The sequence below is a fragment of the Lutra lutra genome, chromosome 17 (genome assembly GCF_902655055.1).
Source record: "Lutra lutra chromosome 17, mLutLut1.2, whole genome shotgun sequence".
Classification (NCBI taxonomy): Eukaryota; Metazoa; Chordata; class Mammalia; order Carnivora; family Mustelidae; genus Lutra; species Lutra lutra.
Window position 1 is genome coordinate 17,987,344 of NC_062294.1, and position 21,795 is coordinate 18,009,138.

Here is a 21,795-nt window from a genome sequence, read left to right on the forward strand (position 1 = left end):
ACCGGAGCATTTGCCGGGCACCTGTGCTGCCCGACCCCTGCCATATCACGTCCCTTCCCTGGCCTGGGTGCTCCAGGTTAGGCCTTGGCCCCTGCGGGGTGTCCACGGTGTTGAGGCTGACCAGGCCGAGGGTCGACTCTCTAGACTGCTGTGCCCCTGAGACACCCGATGGCAAGAGAACTGCAACAGGTGTCCAAACCCAGTGCAGGGCTGGACCTTCCACCCGAGGGCCTTTTTGCTTATCCTGGGTAGCTCCAATTCCAGCTGGGCCTTTCATCACTGCTTAGTTTTGGGAGTGTCAGAAGAAGGGGGTGGTCACATCCCCTCCATTAGCCAGAGGCCTTTGGGCTTGCTCACCTGCCAGACATCACAGACAGAGATTGGAGTTCTTTATTAAAGTTAATGGGGATGGACTTCCAGAGCTGCCTCCTCCTCCCCTGATCTCCCAGGTGGGCTCTCTATATTCTGGAGAGACTGCCAGGAGCACTTGGGAATCTCTCACATGCATCCACATTGCCTGTACCCTCCTTTGGTTTGTATGGGAGAAAGTGTCTCTGGCAGGGCTGCTATTCACAGAAGGAAGTGAGCCAAAAGTGGGAGGCTTATGTGTTTGCTCAGTTGTTCTCTAGTTATTTCTTGAACTATGTAAGGGCTTCCTCTGGCCATGAAGGGGTGAAGTTGCCATGGAGCAGAAAAGAACAAGGCTTCTATCTGCATTTCTGCTGAAATTTCTTCCTTGCTCTCTCCTATTAGGTCATGGTAAAAATCACAAAGATGCTGCCTCAGTGCGTGCCACTCACCCCATACCTGCTGCCTGTGGCATTTATTACTTTGAGGTGAAGATTGTCAGCAAAGGAAGAGATGGGTAAGCCCCTTCTTACCATCTTCTTTTCCCCAGCACTGAACTGTTCCTTGTGGTCAGAGTTCGAGGTCTCCTGGTTGACACTTGTGACTGATGTGAGCTCCTGAGCTATGTGGGTCTGGGCTACAGAGGGTTGAATAGTGGGGCTGCCTCTGTTACCTGACTGTTGGTATGGCCTGGTTTAAGCGGCAGCTGTTGATGGCAAGTAGGTGCATTGCCATCAACAGGTAGAGGAGGGGACTTCTAAAGAGATTTAGTGATTACACTTCTAAAGTGATTATGTAATGAGATACCTCACAAGTCGGGGAAACCAGTAACAAGTTTACATTAACAATTCAGTATCCAGAATGGGATTTTCCCCACTGTCCTTTGGCATTTGTGACTTCCCTCCTTTCACACTCTTGCTGCATTCAGGGTTCTTTTTTATGGCATTTAGTCACATAGAGGCCTCTGTAGGCTTCAAAGGGATAGTAGAGTCTTCACAGCATTCATCATAGCTGTGGCAGCCACTGGCCTGTCATCTCAGGGTAAACAGTATGCACATGGTCAGAATCAGGTGACCTTGCTGCTCATAAACTTGTTTTTCAGTCCAGGGACTTGAACACCAGTTGGACCAGCTTTAAGAAGGTCCTCATTAAAGTCAGCATTAAGGAGGCTCCTTATTTTAGGGTGATCTAAGCACACACCTGGAAGTCAGAGGGGAGATTTCTCATTTTTCTTTTTTTCCCTTTTTCTCCTACTCTCTTTTTTCCCATTGATTGTGACATAGCAGTTGTTTAACTTATGAAATAACATGATTTCAGCTGTCTTGGAAAAGCTTTCCTCATTAGACCCTAGGTCTGATGTGGGAAGTTTGCCAACTACACCAGTGACCTTCGTGCCAACCCTGAATATGTATTCTTGAGCATTCAAAATACTTCCTCTCTCTTAGGGACTGCCCCTCTTGTGGTGCATGCAGAATGCCCAGCCAAGGGGCTGTGCTGGGGGAGGACTGCTGTAGTCAAGAGCTTTGCCTGCTTCTTCAGTGAAATTGTGTCATCCTTGCCTGGGATGGTTGTGTGGCCATGGGTAGAAGGCGCAGATTCAGTCTCTTTGTGCTATGGAGAGCTAGGCCAGCACCTAAGCTGCCTTTAACCCCGGGGTTCCATGATTCTGAAATTCTGATCATGGCATGCTATTACATCTTTCAACTTTTATCCTGTCTAGTTAATTTAAAGATAGGAAACATACTATTGGAGGGCTTTAAAGTTTCTATTTTCCCTTCCCATCATCTGATCAAAGCACAAAGTGCTTGAACTAGGGTGAATGAGAACGGCCTCTTTTTTTTTTTTTTTTTTTTTTTTTAAAGATTTTATTTATTTATTTGACAGAGAGAGAGAGAACACAAGTAGGCAGAGAGGCAGGCAGAGAGACAGGCAGGCAGGAGGAAGCAGGCTCCCTGCTGAGCAGAGAGCCCGATGCGGGACTCGATCCCAGGACTCCGAGATCATGACCCGAGCCGAAGGCAGCGGCTTAACCCACTGAGCCACCCAGGCGCCCGAGAACGGCCTCTTAAACAGTGCAGAAATAGTTTTGGTAGAGACTGAAATGGCAGTGGCTGGAGTCTCATATTGCCAAAGAGACCGAGGGGCATTACTTGGACTTTAGGGAGGAAAATCAATTGTTTTCTCTGTATTCCCAATCATAGATAACCGCTGAGCTAGTGAGAAAAGAGAATACTTTTTCAGAAGGGGAGTGTTTAAAGATTTTATTTATTTATTTGACAGAGAACGCAAGTAGGCAGAGAGGCAGGCAGAGAGAGAGAGAGAGAGAAGCAGGCTCTGCACTGAGCAGAAAACCCAATGCGGGGCTCGATCCCAGGACCCTGGGATCATGACCTGAGCCGAAGGCAGAGGCTTTAACCCACTGAGCCACCCAGGCGCCCCCAGAAGGGGAGTGTTTAAATGTAGAGACCTGAATTCCTTCAACTGGCTTTTCACATTTCAGTTGTAAGTGGATCTTGCTGGAAGAGGCCCTGTGTCTTGTTAGTTGTCCTTACTATAGTTTTTGCCTGCAGATTTAAAGAAAGTTGGGCATCTTCTATCAGTTTCTGTAGCCAGCATTTTTATATGTGTTAATATAACCAATAGGCTGACCTGGAAACCTCAGTTTTAACAAAGGCCTCACATCCTCTGTGTTTGTAGTGGCCTGCTTCACTTGACCACTGTCAGATAGCAAGTATATGAATGTCTTCTCGTGGCCTCTTTTTTTTTTTTTTTTTTAATATTTTATTTATTTATTTGACAGAGAGAGATCACAAGTAGACAGAGAGGCAGGCAGAGAGAGGGAGGGAAGTAGGCTCCCTGCTGAGCAGAGAGCCCGATGCGGGACTCGATTCCAGGACCCTGAGATCATGACCTGAGCCGAAGGCAGCGGCTTAACCCACTGAGCCACCCAGGCGCCCCGCCTCGTGGCCTCTTTATGGAATCCCTGAAAGCTGTCTCATGGCTAGAATGTAGCCAGATAGTGGGTTCGAGGAGGCAAATGGCAGAAAATGATCAGATCATTATTTGTTTCCCGTCAGTAGTGGAGGCGAGTTTCTAACCTAGGTTTGGTCTGTGACCCAGGTGTTAACCAGTTGTGTTGTATAGCTTTCCTGTATGCTTGAGTTCCAGCCTCACGGTGTCTCTGAAAAGTGGCTGGAGCAGATGATAATGTGTCTTTTTTTTTTTTTTTTTAAGATTTTATTTATTTATTTGAGAGAGAGAATGAGAGAGAGAGAGCATGAGAGGAGAGAGGTCAGCGGGAGAAGCAGACTCCCTGCTGAGCAGGGAGCCCGATGTGGGACTCAATCCTGGGACTCCAGGATCATGACCTGAGCCCAAGGCAGTTGCTTACCCAACTGAGCCACCCAGGCACCCCAACAATATGTCTTTAAATTTGTTTGTTTTTAGATTTTATTTTATTTTTTTTTTTTTAAAGATTTTATTTATTTATTTGACAGAGAGATCACAAGCAGGCAGAGAGGCAGGCAGAGAGAGAGGAGGAAGCAGGCTCCCTGCTGAGCAGAGAGCCCGATGCGGGGCTCGATCCCAGGACTCTGAGATCACGACCTGAGCTGAAGGCAGCGGCTCAACCCACTGAGCCACCCAGGCGCCCCAGATTTTATTTTTTTAAAAGATATCTTTTTTTTTTTTTTAAAGATTTTTATTTATTTATTTGACAGAGAGAGATCACAAGTAGACGGAGAGGCAGGCAGAGAGAGAGAGAGAGAGAGAGGGAAGCAGGCTCCCCGCTAAGCAGAGAGCCCGATGTGGGCCTCGATCCCAGGACCCTGAGATCATGACCTGAGCTGAAGGCAGCGGCTTAACCCACTGAGCCACCCAGGCGCCCTAAAAGATATCTTTTTTTAAAGGGAGGGAGAGAGAGAGAGAAAGAGAGAAGTGCACATAAGGGTGGGGAGGGGCAGAGGGAGAGACAGAAATCCTTTTGTTTTTTTTTAAAGATTTTATTTTTATTTAATTGAGAGAGAGTGCGTGCATGTGCGCACACAAGTGGGGGAGAGGGATAGAGAGAAGCAGACTCTGTGCTGAACATGGAGCTGAATGTGGGACCTGATCCCAGAACCCTGAGATCATGATGTGAGTTGAAGGCAGACACTTAACCGACTGAGCCACCTAGATGTCCCAGAAAATCCTTTTTTTTTTTTTAAAGATTTTATTTATTTATTTGACAGTGATCACAAGTAGGCAGAGAGGCAGGGAGAGAGAGAGAGGAGGAAGCAGGCTTTCTGCCCAGCAGAGGGCCTGATGTGGGACTCGATCCCAGGACCCTGAGATCATGACCTGAGCCGAAGGCAGAGGCTTAACCCAGGCGCCCCCAAATCCTTTTTTTTTAATAAAAAGATCTTCTTTGGACACCTGGGTGGCTCAGTGGGTGTGCTCTCTCTGTCAAATAAATAAATAAAGTCTTTAAAAAAATATTTTATTTATTTAGTTGAACGAGAATATGACCTCATTGGGGAGGGGGAGAGGGAGAAGCAGAAGCAGAAGCCGAGTCTTCACTGAGCAGGGAACCCAAAGCAGGGCTCTATCCCAGGACCCCAAGTTCATAACCCGAGTCTAAATCAAGAGTCAGCCACTCAACTAACTGAGCCACCCAGGCACCCTGATAATGTGTTTATTTTGTGAGTTAGTCCTGAACCCCTAGAATGTTTGGTGACCTGTCCTGGCACCATGGTTTGAGTGGCCCAACTTGTTAGATGTCCTTGCCTGATCCCAGACATACGTGTCTCTGCTGGTGCCTTTCCCCATTGAGTTCACTCCCTGGATAGAGTGAAGGAATGTCCAGTTGGATTCTTAGGGGATCACAGTGTCCTTAAGAGACAGAGCTACAAGGTGTTAAGTGCTGAATGGGGCCAGAGAAATGTGGCATACTCTGTACTGGGCTTGATTTACTGAATCTGTAAATTTGTTTTTCTGTAGTTTTGAGTACATTTGTAAAAGGTGTTTATGAACCCATTTATCAATGTCATTTTCTAGAAAGGCCTTTGTTCCGATGATTTTTGTAGAAGAACATACTAATCTAGTCTAGTTAGAAAGTTTCATTTTAGGGGTTCATGGAGTATTTAGTCATACCTACTATGTGCTAGGCTAGGTACGGGGAGAATAAAGGTAAAGCCAGCACAGGACAGCTTTGTCCTCAGAAAGCCTTTGGCCACTCAGCAGAGAGTAGACGGAAATATTCTCTGCAAGAGGAGGCAGAGTGTGGGTTTGGTTTTGAGGGATGAGTAGGAGTTTCTCAGCAGGTGAGACCTGCTGGACCTAAAATGAACCTGCTTAGTACCTGGCTTGAAGTCAGGGTGCTGGGCTTTCTGGGCACTCCTTAAATGTAAGAGACAGCTAAAGAAGGAGGGGCTACATTTGAGCTAAGAGCTTGGTACAAACTGATGGGCTTCAGCTGCATTTTGCCGAGTCACCAGTGCTGGGAATGGCAGAAGTTGGGTCTGGTGGGTGAGGAGACATCAGAGCCCTGCCAGTGGTGCCAGGAGATAAGGGCATTCAGGTTGATCTTGTTAGAAAGCCACTGAGGCCCTGCAGCTGAGGGTTCCTAGGGGAAATGACTTGCTCAGGCAGAGTTTGTGGACTTGTGGGTGTCTCCAGCTCTTAGTGATGACACATGGAGGGTGTGGCTGGCCAGGCTGACAGATGCTCCAGTGTGACCCTCAAAATAGACTGTAACATCATCCCAGCAGCAGCAGCCTCCTGACATGTGATGGGTGGCTCTACCCAAGAACAGCAAGCCTGGGCTGGAGCACAGGATGGAGTTAAGGTGGGAGGGGGGGTGCTCTTCTCTGCAGCTGGTGCCCAGGCCCAGGCGCTGGCCACAGCCAGCCTGCCTTTGCTTGAACTTGCAGCTGACTTCCTTTGGCCAGGCAGCAAAGCACTCATCATTAATTCTGTATACCACAGTGAGGCACCCATTGTTTAGTCTCGGTGCCAGGCCGGGCCTTCAGGAGCACAGGCCTGAGGCTCATCTAGGGAGGAGGCAGATATGCCTATACATACAACCTTACAGGGTGGTATAGAAAAGGCCATTCCATAGTGTGTGCAATACCCAGGGGTGGCCCAGAGGTTGGGCTTTCTCTGTACCTGAAAGTTTGGGGAAACCTTCATAGAAGGGGTGATGATGCTAAATCTGGAAGGATGAATTAGAGGGTTCCAGGTTTTCACTTTGTTGAGAAGCAGGTGATCCAGGCATAAGTAGTGGTGTATAAAAAGATGAGGAGCACAGAGCATGAGGTAGGCAAGGGCCAGGTCAGAAATACCTTGTATGCTCTGGCTGAGGAGCATGGGCTTTATCCTGAGGGTGGTAGCAGTGTTTGAGGACTTTGGATCTGCCCACACCTTGGAGAGTGGATGGGGCAGAAGAGATTGCTGCTCTGGTTCAGGCAGCCTCTCAGGCTGAGAGCCCTGTCCAGCATGTGCCCGTAGCTTTAGGTCCCACACTCCAGGCATGGTTTTCCCAAAGCCTATGTCTTCTCTCTCTTGGCTGGTCTTTTTCCTGTATGGTAAGATACAGAGGAGGGATGTTGAAGACTGGTGGCCAGAGAGGCTTCCTGGGGGTGAAAGCACTCCGCCTTTGCTTGGTCTTTGGTATTTGGTTTTTGCCAAGTCCCACCTGAAAGACGACACTGTCCATAATTTTCCATGGAGACCCAGAGAGCCGCTTGCTCATTCACGATCTCACCTGCCATGTTTGTGATCTGTAGAGCAACTTGAGCTCAGGCCCTCCAGCCTAGAGACAGCCTGTGGCTGGCCCCTGGGTTCCCTCGCTCCATGCACAGTGGCATTGTGCAGTGCCATTGAGAAGTAGGTGGTCATCTGTGGACCTGGGGGAGGAGGCTTTGTCCTGCCTGTCCTGAGAAGTAGGTTCTGTCTTTGCCCAAGGCAGATACAGATGGTGGTTGTGCCCTGTTCTTCCCGACTGCCCTCCAGTTCTGATGGCATCATGGGCACAGGCTGAGCTGTGGGCTGCATCTCTCCCTGGTCACACATTGCACCATTTCTGGAGACATGGAGTATGTAGAGTCTGGAACATCTTCGAGTGTTCGTATTGCCTACCTGTGTTGGGGATTAAAGCCCAGGTCTAGCTGGGCTTACTGAGGTGTAGCTCTGATACAGGGTGAGAATACTGGAGTCCACACGATGTCCACTTTTCTGGAAGGACTTTTTCCTGTGCGGAGCACATCTGGACTTCCCTGGGACCTCCCTGCTCACTGTGTGTTGCACCCCTAGGCTCCAAGCTGGAAGCTGAGGGTAGGGAGTATGGCTTCCTTCTTTGTAACTGGGGGCTTCCTTAGTCGAGCATTCCTGAAATCGAGAGATTCCTGAATCGAGAGATTCCTGAAATTCACTGCACATCCCTTCTACCCAGTTCCTGCCCTCATTGTTGTTTTTTTTGTTTTGTTTTGTTTTCTGGAATGTTTGTTCTTTTCCCTAAATGGGTCACTATGTAAGAGAGATTCTCTGTTAGAAGGGAAGCAGGAGCCCATTGGGGTGGAACACAGGAGGATGGACTTAGTAGCATGGGAAGCATGGGGTGTCATCCTATTCTGAGGCTGTTAGGAAAGAATAAAGGTTCCCAATGTGGGTCTCTGTGGGCAGGGGTCAAATTGCAAAGAACGGACGGATCACTAGAGAGGGGTGGATAATGTCACCCCTGTTCAGGTTGTCACTCTTCCTCTCCAGAAATTCTGCTCAAAATCCATATGAAATGTCTTTGTAGCTCCAGGATCCTGGCATTTTGTTGAAATATGAGGTCATGACTCTGTTGCTGGAAATGAGGCTGGAAAGCTTGGTGATGGAACAGAACCCAGCCCCTCTCATGAGGCTGCCAGAAAGAATAGCTCTGGACTGTGTAGAGAAGTGGGGGAGGGGCTGGGTAAGTCTTTTGCACCCCTGTTGTGCTCTCTTCCCCTCCTATCTCTTGAACCTTAGGAATGGCCTGGGATTCCAGGGAAGTTTATTTAAGGTTATGGGGAGGGCAGGTGTCAAGGCTCAGATACCTCATCTGCCCACTCAGCTTCTGTGGCACATGTTACTGATCGATAACAGTGCTCATCCTTATCTAGACAGAGCCCCAGGAGTTTTCTTAATGTGCAGTGCACCAGGCAGCTGCTGTTTTTTTGGTCAAAGGGACGGAGGCTGTTGGAAGATGAGAGAGCAGAAAGGCAGTTTTGCCCAGGTGCTGTCAGGGCTCAGCTTGTCTCTTCTGGAGGACATTGCTGAGGTGCAGCTGAACCAAAGGGAGGCAGAGGGGATGGTTTGCTGGGTAGAACTGGTTATCACCCAGTATATAAAGCCATGTATCTGAACTTGACATTGGCTATTTTACAGAATGCTCTCTTTTAATAATAGCTGTTGTGCTAGGAGTTTATTAGTAGTTATATTTGCTTTTACTTATGTGCCAAAATGTAAATAATACATAAGATTTTTCAACACCTGACACAGTGTACATTTAAAAAATAGCAGAGAGACAGGGTACCTGGGTGGCTTAGTTAGTTGGTTGAGCGGTCTACTCTGGGTTTTGGCTCGGGTCGTGATCCTGGGGTCATGGGATCGAGCCCTGGGACAGGCTCTGCACAGAGTCTGCTTGAGTTTCTCTCTCCTTCTCCCTCTCCCCCCCCTAACTTGTGCATGCGCTCTCTCTCAATTAATCTCAATCATATTTTTTTATATTAAAAAAATAGATGCAGGTTTAAACAAATGTAGTTTATTGCTATTATGTGTATCAGTTGAGGTGAGTGCAGAAAACAGAAACCATTCCAGATATTTTAAGCAGAAAGGGGTTTAATACATGGAATTCGATGTTTTCAAACTCATTGGGACTTAGAGTTTCCAGGTAATGGTGGGCTAGTTACTTGAATAAGATCCCCTGCTGAAAATAATGAAAGATGCTAAGTTACAAACCAGTAAACTCCAGGCCCGTTTCTGGATGAATACCTGTAACTAGAAGATTAAGGGTAATGTCTGAGTAAGAGCATTTACTGTGTCCAGACTCATATTAGGCTGGGGAACCAATAGGTATACCCTCTGGTAAGGGCAGTATGTTTGGTTTCTGAATGTGACAGGCTCTGGAAAGTCTTGGTGCTTGAGACTCTTAGGGAAGAAGCCAGAACCTAGAGTGTGTGTGACCACTCATGGGGACTGTTCTGCCCCTCCCTGTCTTGTGGGGTCTCTGGGTGTTTTGATGGTGTTCTTGACAGTGGATGTATGAGGATCTCCAGACTCACATTCAGAACCACCTTCCTGCCTACAAACACATTCTGACTCTAGGCCCCTTTTCCTTCAGGCCTGTTTTTTCTTGGGTGGTGCTGAGCTGGGTTCATTCATCTCTGTTATGGTCCATCTCTCAGTAGGGGGCCTGCACAGATATGGGCTCAGTGGGTAACTACATCCTCTGCCACGTGGGGTTGTGGTTGCTGGAGGAGCAGCGTGTACACACAGCAGCCAGTGTCCTGATGGACTGTGGTTTTAAGCAGGCCCATCAGAGTATGAAATAAAATTTCTAGCACCAAATATTAGCCCTTATTTCAGACCTAAACATCAGTTGGTGCTTTTCCTGAAATGTCTCCCAGGGACCATTTTGTAACCATAGTCCCCAAGATCTCTGTTACGGAGGCTGATGATTTCTTTATCTAGGGCAGATTCTGATAGGAACAAGATTGTCAGCCTGCTGAGCTGTGGCTAAGGTGTTAGATGTCAAGATGAAGCTATCAGGTAAGATTTTAGTAGCTCCACGGGGGTCTGGGGCAAGGGACAGAGACATTGGTGACTGAGAGGATTGGCAGCAGAGCTGGTACCTTCCCTCAGCCCCCAAGAGCCATCTCAGCTCTGAGACCGAGGAGCTTGTCTTTTTTCTCTCCTCTTCGTCACTTCCTACCAGAGCTCTGTGGGCCTGGAGATATTCAGCCTGTCGCTCCCCCTGCTTGTGCTCTCATTCTCTCTGATAAATAAATAAATAAATGGAATCTTAAAAAAATATGTTCAGGTGCAATGGTCATTGGCTCATATCTTTTTTTTTTTTTTTAAGATTTTTATTTATTTATTTGAGAGACAGAGAGAGCAAGCAAGCATGAACAGGAGAGAAGGGCAGAGGGAGAGGGAGAGGGAGAAGCAGGCTCCCTGCTGAGCGGGGAGCCCGCTGTGGGCCTGGATCCCAGACCTGAGCTGAAGTCAGACGCTTAACCAGTTGAGCCACCTAGGCTCCCATTGGTTCATATATCTTTTTTTTTTTTTTTAAAGATTTTATTTATTTATTTATTTGACACAGAGAGAGAGAGAGAGAGAGAGAGAGAGAGAGATCACAAGTAGGCAGAGGGGGAGGGGGAAGCAGGCTCCCCTCCGAGCAGACAGCCCGATGCGGGGCTTGATCCCAGGACCCCAAGATCATGACCTGAGCCGAAGGCAGAGGCTCAACCCACTGAGCCACCCAGGCACCCTGGTTCATATATCTTAAGCAGTATTTATTAAAAGTGCGTAGGGCACCCTTGTGACTCAGTCGGTTAAGTGTCTCCCTTAGGCACAGGTCATGATCCTGGGGTCCTAGGATCAAGCCCCATGTCAGGCTTCCTGCTCTGTGGGGAGTCTGCTTCTTCCTCCCCCCACTCTTGTGCTCTTGCTTGCTCTCTCTCTCCCTCTCAAAAAAAAAAAAAAAAAAAAAAAAAAAGTCCCTGTGGGCTTGCCAGCCCATGAAATCCACTTTCTCTCTAAGAAGAAATTGATAGAAAATAAGAAGAGCTAGGTGGGTGTTCTTCACCCTTGTCATCTGCTGTTTGCTTATGGTGAAGGACTTCTTTCTTCTGGCCCTGACAGGAGGCCAGAATACTCTGATGCTTTCCACTGCACCTTGTGCCAGGGCTTCCTTGTTTCATTTGGAAAAGTCAGATGAGGCTAATGCTGGCATGCAGGGCCGTGGGGGGTGTTATTGGTGACTGTGTGCACACGTGTGTGTGTGTGTGTGTGTTGTGCGGTGTATGATGCATACATGACATGTATCATTTTAACCATTTTTATTTTATTTTTTAAGATTTTATTTATTTATTTGAGAGAGATTACAAGTAGACAGAGAGGCAGGCAGAGAGAGAGGAAGGGAAGCAGGCTCCCTGCTGAGCAGAGAGCCCGATGCGGAGCTCGATCCCAGGACCCTGGGATCATGACCCAAGCTGAAGGCAGAGGCTTTAACCCACTGAGCCACTCAGGCGCCCCTTAACCATTTTTAAATGTGCAATTCGGTGGTATTAATTACATTCACAGTCTTGGGCAATCATTACCACTGTCTATTTTCCAAAACTTTTTCATCACCCCAAACAGAAACTCTGTACCCATTAAGCAATAATTCCCTATTTCCCCCTCCTCCTAGCCCTTGGCAACTTTCTGTTTCTATGAATTTGCCTATTCTAAGTATTTCAAATTACTGGAATCCTACAATATTGTCCTTTTGTGTTTATTTCACTTAGCATAATGTTTTCAAGGTTTATGTTGTGATCTATATCAGAAATATTCCTTTTTGTGGTTGTATATATAAACCACATTTTGTTTCTTTTATCTGTTGATGGACACTTGGGGTTTTTTTCCCCCATCTGTTGGCTATTGTGAATAATGGTACATAGAAGTGAACATTGACGGAGAAGTATTTGTTTGAGTCCCTCTTTTTAAAAAAGATTTGTTTCTTCTTTTGTTTTTAAATATTTTATTTATTTATTTGACAGAGACATAGCAAGAGAGGGAACACAGGCAGGAGGAGTGGGAGAGGGAGAAGCTGGCTTCCTGCCAAACAGGGCGCCCAATGCCGGGCTTGATCCCAGGAGCTTGGGATCTTGACCTGAGCTGAAGGCAGACACTTAATGACTGAGCCCCCCAGGTGCCCCTAGATTTGTTTATTTTATTTTATTTATTTATTTTTAAAAAAGATTTTATTTATTTATTTGACAGAGATCACAAGTAGGCAGAGAGGCAAGCAGAGGGGCGGGGGGGAAGGATGTGGGGCTCAATCCCAGGACCCTGGGATCACGACCTGAGCTGAAGGCAGAGGCTTTAACCCACTGAGCCACCCAAGTGCCCCTAGATTTGTTTATTCTAGAGAGTGCATGAGGGTGTGAGGCGGGGTAGGGGCAGAGGGAGAGAGAAAAGCAGAGTCCATGATACAAGGCTCTATCTCATGACCCTGAGATCATGACTTGAGCTGAAATCAAGAGTCAGTCGCTTAACCAACTGAGCCACTTGGGTGCCCCTTGGGTCCCTCTTTACATATTTTGGATATTAAACCCTTATCAGATATATCGATTTGCAAATATTTTCTCCCATGCTCTAGTTATCTTTTCACTTTCTTGATAATGTGTTTTTTTGTTTTGTTTTAGATTTTATTTATTTATTCATTTGACAGACAGATTATAAGTAGGTAGAGAGGCAGGCAGATAGAGAAAGGAAGAAGCAGGCTCCCCACTGAGCAGAGAGCCCGATGTGGGGCTCGATCCCAGGACCCTGGGATCATGACCTGAGCCGAAGGCAGAAGCTTTAACCCACTGAGCCACCCCAGGCACCCCTTGATAATGTTTTTTGATGCACAAAAGTTTTAATATTTTTTTTAATGAAAACAATTTTTTTGAAGTAGGCTCCATGCCTAATGTAGGGCTTGAACTCACAACCCTGAGATCAAGAGTTGCGTTCTGTACCAATGGAGCTAGCCAAGTGCCCTAAAAGTTTTAATTTTGATGAAATCCAGTTTATCTAATTTTTTCTTTTGTTGCTCATGCTTTTAGTGTCTCATCTAAGAATCCATTGCAAAATCCAAGGTCATGAAGCTTTTCCCTGTTTTCTTTCAAGAATTTTATAGTTTTGGCTCTCATATTTAGATTGTTGATCCATTTTTTGTTCATTTTTATATATAGTATGAAGGAGGGGTTCAACTTCATTCATCTGTATGTAGAAGTCCAGTTGTCCAGCACCAACTTTGTACCCCCCCCCCCCCAGAGAATAGGGGAGGGAGAGAGAATACCGAGCAGGCTCCCAGCCCAGTGTGGAGCCCTAGGTGGGGCTCTGTCCCGCAACCCTGAGATCATGACTTGAGCCAAAATCAAGAGTCCGTTGCTTAACCAGCTGAGCCACCCAGGTGCCCCTAGCACCAGTTGTTGAAGAGATGGTTCTTTCCCCTTTGAATGGACTCAGCGCTGTTGTTGAAAGTAATTTCGTGATAGATATGGGTTTATATCTGGACTTTAAATTCTATTCCATTTGTCTTTGAGTCTACCTTATGCCAGCACCACACTGTTTTGATTACTGCAGTATTCTAGTAAGTTCTAAAATCAGGAAGTATGAATCCTTTAACTTTGTTCTTCCTTTTTCAAGATTGTTTTAGTTACTTGGGGTCCCTTGTATATCCATATGATTTTGAGGATTGACTTTTCCATTTCTGCAAAAAACACTGTGGAATTTTGGTAGGGATTGCATTGACTTTTTGGGTCAGTTTGGAGAATATTCACAATACTTTCTATCTTAACAATATTAAGTCTTCCGATCTATGAACACAAGAGGTCTTTCCATTTATTTGTCTTCCTTAATTTAATTTCTTTAATTAAATTTAATTTAACTTAGCAGTGTTTTGTAGTTTTTAGTGTAGGAGTCTTTTGCTTTCTTGGCTAAATTTATTCCTAAGTATTTTACTTGTTTGATGCTATATTATAAATGGGATTTTTAAAAAATTTCCTTTTTAGATTGTTCAGTGTTAGTGTATAGAAACACAACTGCTTTTTGTTTGATTTTATATCCTGCAACTTTGCTGAATTCATTTTTTAGCTCTAATGAGCTTTCTGTGTACTGTTGGGGATTTTTTATAAAATCATGTCATCTCCAAATAGAGATAGTTTTACTTATCCTTTTCTTTTCTTTTCTTTTCTTTCCTTTTTTAAGATTTTATTTACTTATTTGACAGAGAGAGGTCAGTCACAAGTAGGCAGAGAGGTAGACAGAGAGAGGGGGAAGCAGGCTCCCCACTGAACAGACAGCCTGATGCAGGCCTCTATCTGAGGACCCTGGATTATGACCTGAGCTGAAGGCAGAGGCTTTATCCACCGAGCCACCCAGGTGCCCTTACCTATCCTTTTCTTATTTGAATGCCTTTTACTTCTTTTTCTTGACTGATTGTTCTGGCGAGGACTTCCATCCAGTACAGTGTTGAATAGCAATGGGTAAAAGGTGGGCATACTTGTTTTATTCTAATCTTGGGGGGAAAGCTTTCAGCCTCTCACCATAAATACCCTTTATCATTTTGAAAAAGTTCTCTTTTATTCCTACTTTTCTGAGTGCTTGTATCATGAAGGGGTGTTGGATTTTTGGTTTTTTTTTTCCTGCATAAATTGAGATGATCATGAGTGTGTTTTTCCTTAGTTCTGTTAATGTGGTTTATTATATTGGTTGATTTTCTTAATGTTGAACCACCTTGCCTTCGTAGGATAAATCCCACTTGGTCATGTTTTGTAATCCTTTTAATACATTGTTGGAATTGGTTTGCTACAATTTTGTTGAGGATTTTTGCATCTATAAAGTATATATCGGTCTGTAATTTCCTTTTCTTTTGTCGTCTTGGTGGCTTTTTGTCTGCTCTTTCAGGGTCTACCCCATCTTGGCCTTGCATCTGGGTACAGCACATTGGTAACAGTATCTGGACCTTATTCTGCCAAGAATTGAAGTCTCTAGGTCAGAGCAGGGAAGGATCTTAGGAGCCCTTGGTCCAACCTCTCCTCTTCTGATAGGGAACTTGAGATGTGGGGTGAAATCCGAGACGCACAGTCCTGAATTAGGCTGGAGTGTCTGAGACCAGGCTTCAAGAGTCTGGGATGTTGTCTCTGGACCTCTGCTGCCAGAGAGGTTCCCTGTGTAGAGTGGAGAGTGCTCCAGGCTATCTCTCAGGACTGGATGGGTGATAAGAGCAAAGTGTGGTCTCCTTGCCCCAGGCCTTGTGGTATGTCCCTGGAGGGTGTGAGTCTCCAGAGGCCCGGTTTCTAAGGTCCTGTCCTCTGTTCACCACCAGACCTGTCTGGGCCATAGAAGAATCTCTAGTCAGCTGGAGTTGTGCTGAGCCAGTGTCACTGTGCTGAGCAGGAGGGTTTCCTGGCTGTGTGCTCTGGGTTGCGCTTGGGACTCACCTGCTACTGTGTGAGCCAGAGCCCCATCTCCTCTACCGAAGCAGGGATTTTGACAATTTCCTCCTGTCTGAAGGTGTGCTTTTCCCATGCAGCCTCTGCATTCCTGTCAAAGACAAGTGGGGGTACTGTGGAGCTGACGGTGAAAACTAGGTCCCCCACTCTGCCCCTCTGGCACTGAAATGTACCCTGGGATAATCCAGGGAGAGTCTGATGGGAGAGAGCCAACAGCCTCCTAAGTATGTGGCCATCAACTGGCTCTGGAAAATGATTTTTCTGTGACTATCAAAGTAATTGTAGAACATCTGGAAAGTCAAAGAGAAAAAAGAAGAATCCAAGCTGACTGTGCCCAGCTCTCCGCGTGACTGCAGAGTTTAAGCAGACTGTTGCTTTTGTGGGAGAGTCAGCAGAGGTGGGTGGAGGGCAGCATGGGCCCCAGAAACCACTAGTCCATTTTCACTGTAGGTCATTTTCCAGGGCCCCAGTTTGCCCCTGCTGCCTGCGGTGTATGGTGACAGCTTCAGGGCGGATCTGGCCATGTGGTCAGCTGAGGGTCTTGCCGTAGCTGCTGCTCATCCTCTGTCCTGCACTCCAGCTTGGCCGGAGCTGTGCTCACGTGCTGCCCTCTTCTCCCTGGAGCCCCACAGAGAGACGGAGTTGCTCTTCTAGCTCTAGCTTGTGTTATGGTTTTGGCAGTGAAGTAGAAACCGAGAAGTTAGAGGCCAGCTTGTGGTCTCACTGCCATGAAGAACTTACCATCTATTGTCCCTCTATACCCAACTGGTTGTCTCACCGCTATGAAAAATGGTGTTCTCCATTTTGCTGCCATATGGAAGAAAGGAGTAAAGCAGATGGGTTTACCCTACTTTAAGTCATGATGTGGGCTAATAACTTTACCCCCAAGCTCCTCAGATATATCCTCCTGCTTGAAAAGAAAGCCCTAGTGGAGATGTTAAATATAGGGGAGCTAAGCTCTGTCTATTCCAGTTACCTGCTTAGGGAGTGAGAACCCCTGTTGTTTCCCTCCCAGGTGACCAAGGCAGCTTGTATCTGTTAGTTTTCTAGCATTATCTGACACATTACCAAGAAGGAAGCAGATGCTCACCTCCTTTTTCCTCAGCGATCCCCAGTAAACAGGCGCTTGTTTTTAGAAGTCCCAAGATTCAGGCCCTCAGAAATATCCTATTTTACCCAATTCCAATGGTAGAAAAGTCTCTAGTGCATGAACTAAAGTACAGTGGAGTTGTCCAAGTAGCCCCCAGCAGCCCTTCCGGCACCATGCCCAGAATCCTATTCAGTGGCTACCCTGAGGCCTCTCTGGACTGATGGTTATAGCTGAGGAACAGTCTGACAAGCTGATTTGGGCATAGGGTGAACTCAGTGGCAGGGGTGAGATTTGAATCTGGGCTTGTCTCATACTTTGGTCTGATGCATGTTTTTGTTTTTTGTTTGGCTGTTTGCACACAGTATAAATGTTAGGGTTGGAAGAGAACTGGAGAAAGGCTGCTGCTGACAGGCCAAGCACTTGGGCTCCAGAGTTTGCAAGTGGGTCTCAGAGAATTGCCCTTTCTGTGGTGACTGGTTGTGCTGGGCTGTGACCCAGGCGGCTCCTCCCCCTTGCATAAGTTCACTGTGTTCTAAAGAGCACTTGGCTTGGGGGTGCCTGGCTGACTTAGTCAGAAGAGCATGTAACTCTCGACCTCGGGGTTGTAAGTTCGAGCCCCACATTGGGAGTAGAGATTAATTAAAGATGAATGTATGTATGTATGTAAAATATATGTATATTTTAAAGAGCACTTGGCAAGCACTGTGCCTTGCCATCCCCATTGCTTCTGTCCTTGTCCAGCCCTGTCATCTCTGGCTGGGATGATTTGGGTGGCCTCTAGTTTTGCCACTTCAATCCATTTTACAAAAATTAGTGGGTTTGATCAGCTCTGCCCCTTTCTAAATCCTTTCTGCAGTTTCCTATCGACCCTCCATGAAGTTCAGACTCCTTTAGCTAGCATGCAAGCTGTGCATGGATAGCCAGTTTTCTGTGCCAGCTTTGGCTCTTTTTAGGTCTGCCCAAGCTGTAACCCAGCCACACTAATTTCTCTCTGTTCTTTGACTTTGGGGCTGCGTTCTTGCCACTGCGCCTCAGCACATTCTGCTGCTTCTGCATGGAACGTCCTCCTTTTTTGCCCCTCACTGCTTACCAGGTCTTGGCTCAGCCTTTACTTCCTCTGGAAATCCCTGAGTCAGTGCACCCTGAGTCTTTGGCTTGCTCCTGACTTGCCACTGGAAACTGTCAGAGTGCAGAGATTGAATTCCGGCTCCTATCCTTGTGTCCCCAGCACCATATTGGGCACAGAAGATCTCAAGGGCCTCTATAAAATAAAGAAACTATCACACCTGTTTTTACTGAATTACTCAACTTTAGCCAGGACTCAACAGCTCCTAACAACCCATTCCTTTTCTTTTTTTTTTTTTTAAAGATTTTATTTATTTATTTGACAGAGAGATCACAAGCAGGCAGAGAGGCAGGCAGAGAGAGAGGAGGAAGCAGGCTCCCTGCTGAGCAGAGAGCCCGATGCGGGGCTCGATCCCAGGACTCTGAGATCATGACCTGAGCCGAAGGCAGCGGCTTAACCCACTGAGCCACCCAGGCGCCCCAACCCATTCCTTTTCAAATGCCACCAGAGATCTGCAGAGGAGAGGTAGTGTTATTGCTGCTTAGATGCAAAGATACTTTGCATCTAAGTATGAGCCCAGGAGAACATATGTGGGTTTTGGATTTTCATTATGCTCTTTCCTTATTGTTTTACCTCATTCTTGTTGGCCTTTCAGAGAGCTGGGACCACATGAGTTCATGACCTGGCAAAGCACTACAGGTGTCTTTTGTTGGTGATTGACAAGGAAGGAACCTCAGGCCTCCTTAGATTTTTCATGAGTGGATGGAGAAATAGACTTCCCCTATGCCTGTAATGTCACTAGCTTCGTGAGTATGGGTCATTTAATCTCACTGCTGAAGTCTAGTGTCTGCAAGAGGGGAGAGTCGTACTGGGGGTGTTGTGGCTGAGTTCAGAGCTCACTTAACCTGTTATGTAGCTCTGTTATGTTTTCACACCAGCTAGAAGCATAGGTTCCCTTGCAGTGTGGCTGGGAAGGACCCTGTGACTTTGGTGATAAAGTTCACCAGACCACGTGTGGATGAACACTAGGGGTTTGTTGAATGTTCAGTATGTGCCCAGTACTGCTGTGGCTGTGTGCTTTTCCTCTGAGGGCTGAGGGCTCCTTCCTATAGCTCCTGTATCCTGAGGTATGCAACAGGCCTCTCATCAGTTCTGTTCATTGTGGCATAAGACATAGGGCTTGAACCTGTAAACTTAAGCTCCATCTCTTGTGTTTGGATGATCTGGGGGCTTGGGGGATATCAGAACTGAATAAACATATACCCACATGCTGCATTTTTGGCCAGAGGTGACACCTCTGAAAGAATGAACAGGTGAGGGTATTGTCTTCCTGGATCCTAAATCCCCCAGCCTGAAGAGAGGAAAAGATTTTATGTAATAACAAATATTATAGCTGATGATAGTGAACTTGAACCTTTTTTGGGGAGAAGGGGCAGTTGCATTGATACATATATTCATTTATTTATTGTAGTAAAACATACGTAACATAAAAATTTATCACTTGAATCATGAAATGCACAGTTCAGTGGCATTAAGTACATTCGCATTGTTGTTCAACCGCCACCGTCTAGCTCCAGAACTTTTCTCATCTTATGAATTTGACTATTCTAGATGCCTTGTATAAGTGGAATCAAGCCGAATTTGTCTTTTAAAAAAAGATTTGTTTGTTTGGCAGAGAGAGAGAGTGCATAAGCAGGGAGAGCAGCAGGCAGAGAGAGAGGGAGAAGCAGACACCCCGCTAAGCAGGGAGCCCAGACATGGGGCTCAATCCCAGGACTCTGGGATCATGACCTCAGCTGAAGGCAGATGCTTAATCAACAGAGCCACCCAGGCACCCCTTGTCCTTTTTTTCTTTTTTAACATTTTTTATTTGTTTTGCTCTGTTTTTAATTTGAGAGAAAGAGAGTGTGTAAGCACAAGCAAGGGGAGGGGCAAGCAGACTCCCCTGAGCAGGGAGCCCCATGTTGGGCTCCATTCCAGGACACTGAGATCATGACCTGAGCTGAAGGCAGACGCTTAACCATCTGAGCTGCCCAGGTGCCCCTGATGGTGTCCTTTGAGATAACAAAAGTTTAAGATTTTGATGTAGTTTACTTTTTTCTTTTTTCTTTTTTTTTTTTTTTTGTAAGATTTTACTTAATTTATTTGTCAGAGAGAGAGAGAGAGCATGCACAAGTGGGGAGAGTGGCAGGCAGAGGCGGAGAGAGAAGCAGGCTCCTCGCAGAGCAAGGAGCCCAATGCGGGACTCAATCCCAGGACCCTGGGATCATGGCCTGAGCCAAAGGCAGCGGCCTAACCAACTGAGCCACCCAGGCATCCCTACTTTTTTCTTTTGTTGCCTGTACGTTGGATTTAATATCCAAGAAATCATTGCCAATTTCAATGTAAACCTTTTCTCCTGTGTTTTCTTCTAACAGCTTTACAGTTTTAGATCTTTGTTTATTTGATCTGTTTTAAGTTAATTTTGCGTATGGTGTATGATAAGGGCCCAACTTCATTCTTCTTCATGTGGATATCCAGTTGTCCCAGCACCAAGTGTTATTATTTTCTGCTTGAATGGTCTTAACATCTTTGTCAAAATCAGTTGACCACGTATGGTAAGGTATATTTCTGTGCTCTCTATTGTGTTACTGTGGTCTATATGTCTGTCTCTATGCCAGTACCAATACTGTTTTGATTATCACAGCTTTATGGTAAGTTCTGAAGTCAGGAAATGTGAGTCCTCCAACTTTTTTTCATCTTTTTCAAGATTGTTTTGGCTGTTCATTGTCCCTTGAGATTCCATATGGATAGCATTAAATCTGTGTATCGCACTGGGTAGTATTGGCATCATAACAATATTAAGTTTTCCAATTGTGAACACAGATGTCTTTCCATTTATTTGTGTCTTCTTTAATTTCTTTCAGCAACATCTTATAGTTTTGTTTTTTTTTTTTTTTTAAAGATTTATTTATTTATTTGACAGACAGAGATTACAAGTAGGCAGAGAGTCAGGCAGAGAGAGAGAGAGAGGAAGGGAAGCAGGCTCCCTGCTGAGCAGAGAGCCCGATGCGGGGCTCGATCCCAGGACCCTGGGATCATGACCTGAGCCGAAGGCAGAGGCTTAACCCACTGAGCCACCCAGGTGCCCCCATCTTATAGTTTTTAGTGTAAGTCTTGTTTCCTTGGTCAAGTTTATTCTCAAATATTTTATTCTTTTTTTTTTTTTAAAGATTTATTTATTTTAGAGAGGGGAGGGGGAACAGAAGGAGAGAAAATCTCAAGCAGACTGATCACGGAACCCAATGCAGGACTAGATCTTATAATCCTAAGATCACAACCTGAGCTAAAACCAAGAGTTGGATGTCTCACTCATGGGGTGCCACCCAGGCACCCTGGTATTTTATTTTATTTATTTATTTATTTATTTAAAATATTTTATTTATTTATTTGACAGAGATCACAAGCAGGCAGAGAGACAGAGAGAGAGGGGGAAGCAGGCCCCCCGCTGAGCAGAGAGCCCGATGTGGGGCTCAATCCCAGGACACTGGTATCATGACCCGAGCTGAAGGCAGAGGCTTTAACCCACTGAGCCACCCAGGTGCCCCTATTTTATTTTATTTTATTTTTTATTTTACTTCATTTTATTTCATCTTTAAGATATTATTTATTTATTTGAGAGAAAGAGAACGTGTATTAGCGCACCAGAAAGGGGTTGGTTCAGAGGGAGAGAGAAAAGCAGACTCCTCACCAAGTAGGGAGTCCAACACAGGGCTGATCCCAGGACCTCAGGATCATGACCTCAGCCAAAGGTGGGTGCTTAATTGACTGAATCACCCAGGTGTGCCCCCCCCAGCACTTTAGTCTTTATAATGCTATTATAAATGGAATTATTTTAATTTCCTTTTTTTGTCATTCACTGTTAGTGTATAGTTAGTGTATAGAAAAACTATTACTTTTCATGTGTTGATTTTGTATCCTTCATCTTTGCTGAATTTGATTATTCTAATAGCATTTTTGTGGAATCTTTAGGGTTTGCTACATATATAGGATCATGTCATCTGTGGACAGAGATAGTTTTACCTATTCTTTTCCAATTCGGG

At 45.7% G+C, this 21,795-nt stretch overlaps 1 protein-coding gene across 2 annotated transcripts in view; it reads left to right on the forward strand.

Annotated features, from left to right (window-relative positions):
• Positions 1-21,795, forward strand: part of RANBP10 (RAN binding protein 10) — a 68,463-nt gene that overhangs the window by 309 nt on the left and 46,359 nt on the right. The window contains exon 2 of one of the 2 annotated variants that reach the window (XM_047711065.1): positions 754-865. In XM_047711065.1, the coding sequence (XP_047567021.1) occupies positions 754-865 (112 nt within the window). Of the gene's footprint in view, positions 1-753; positions 866-21,795 lie in introns of those variants that run through there. The other variant, XM_047711066.1, reaches the window with a different exon arrangement.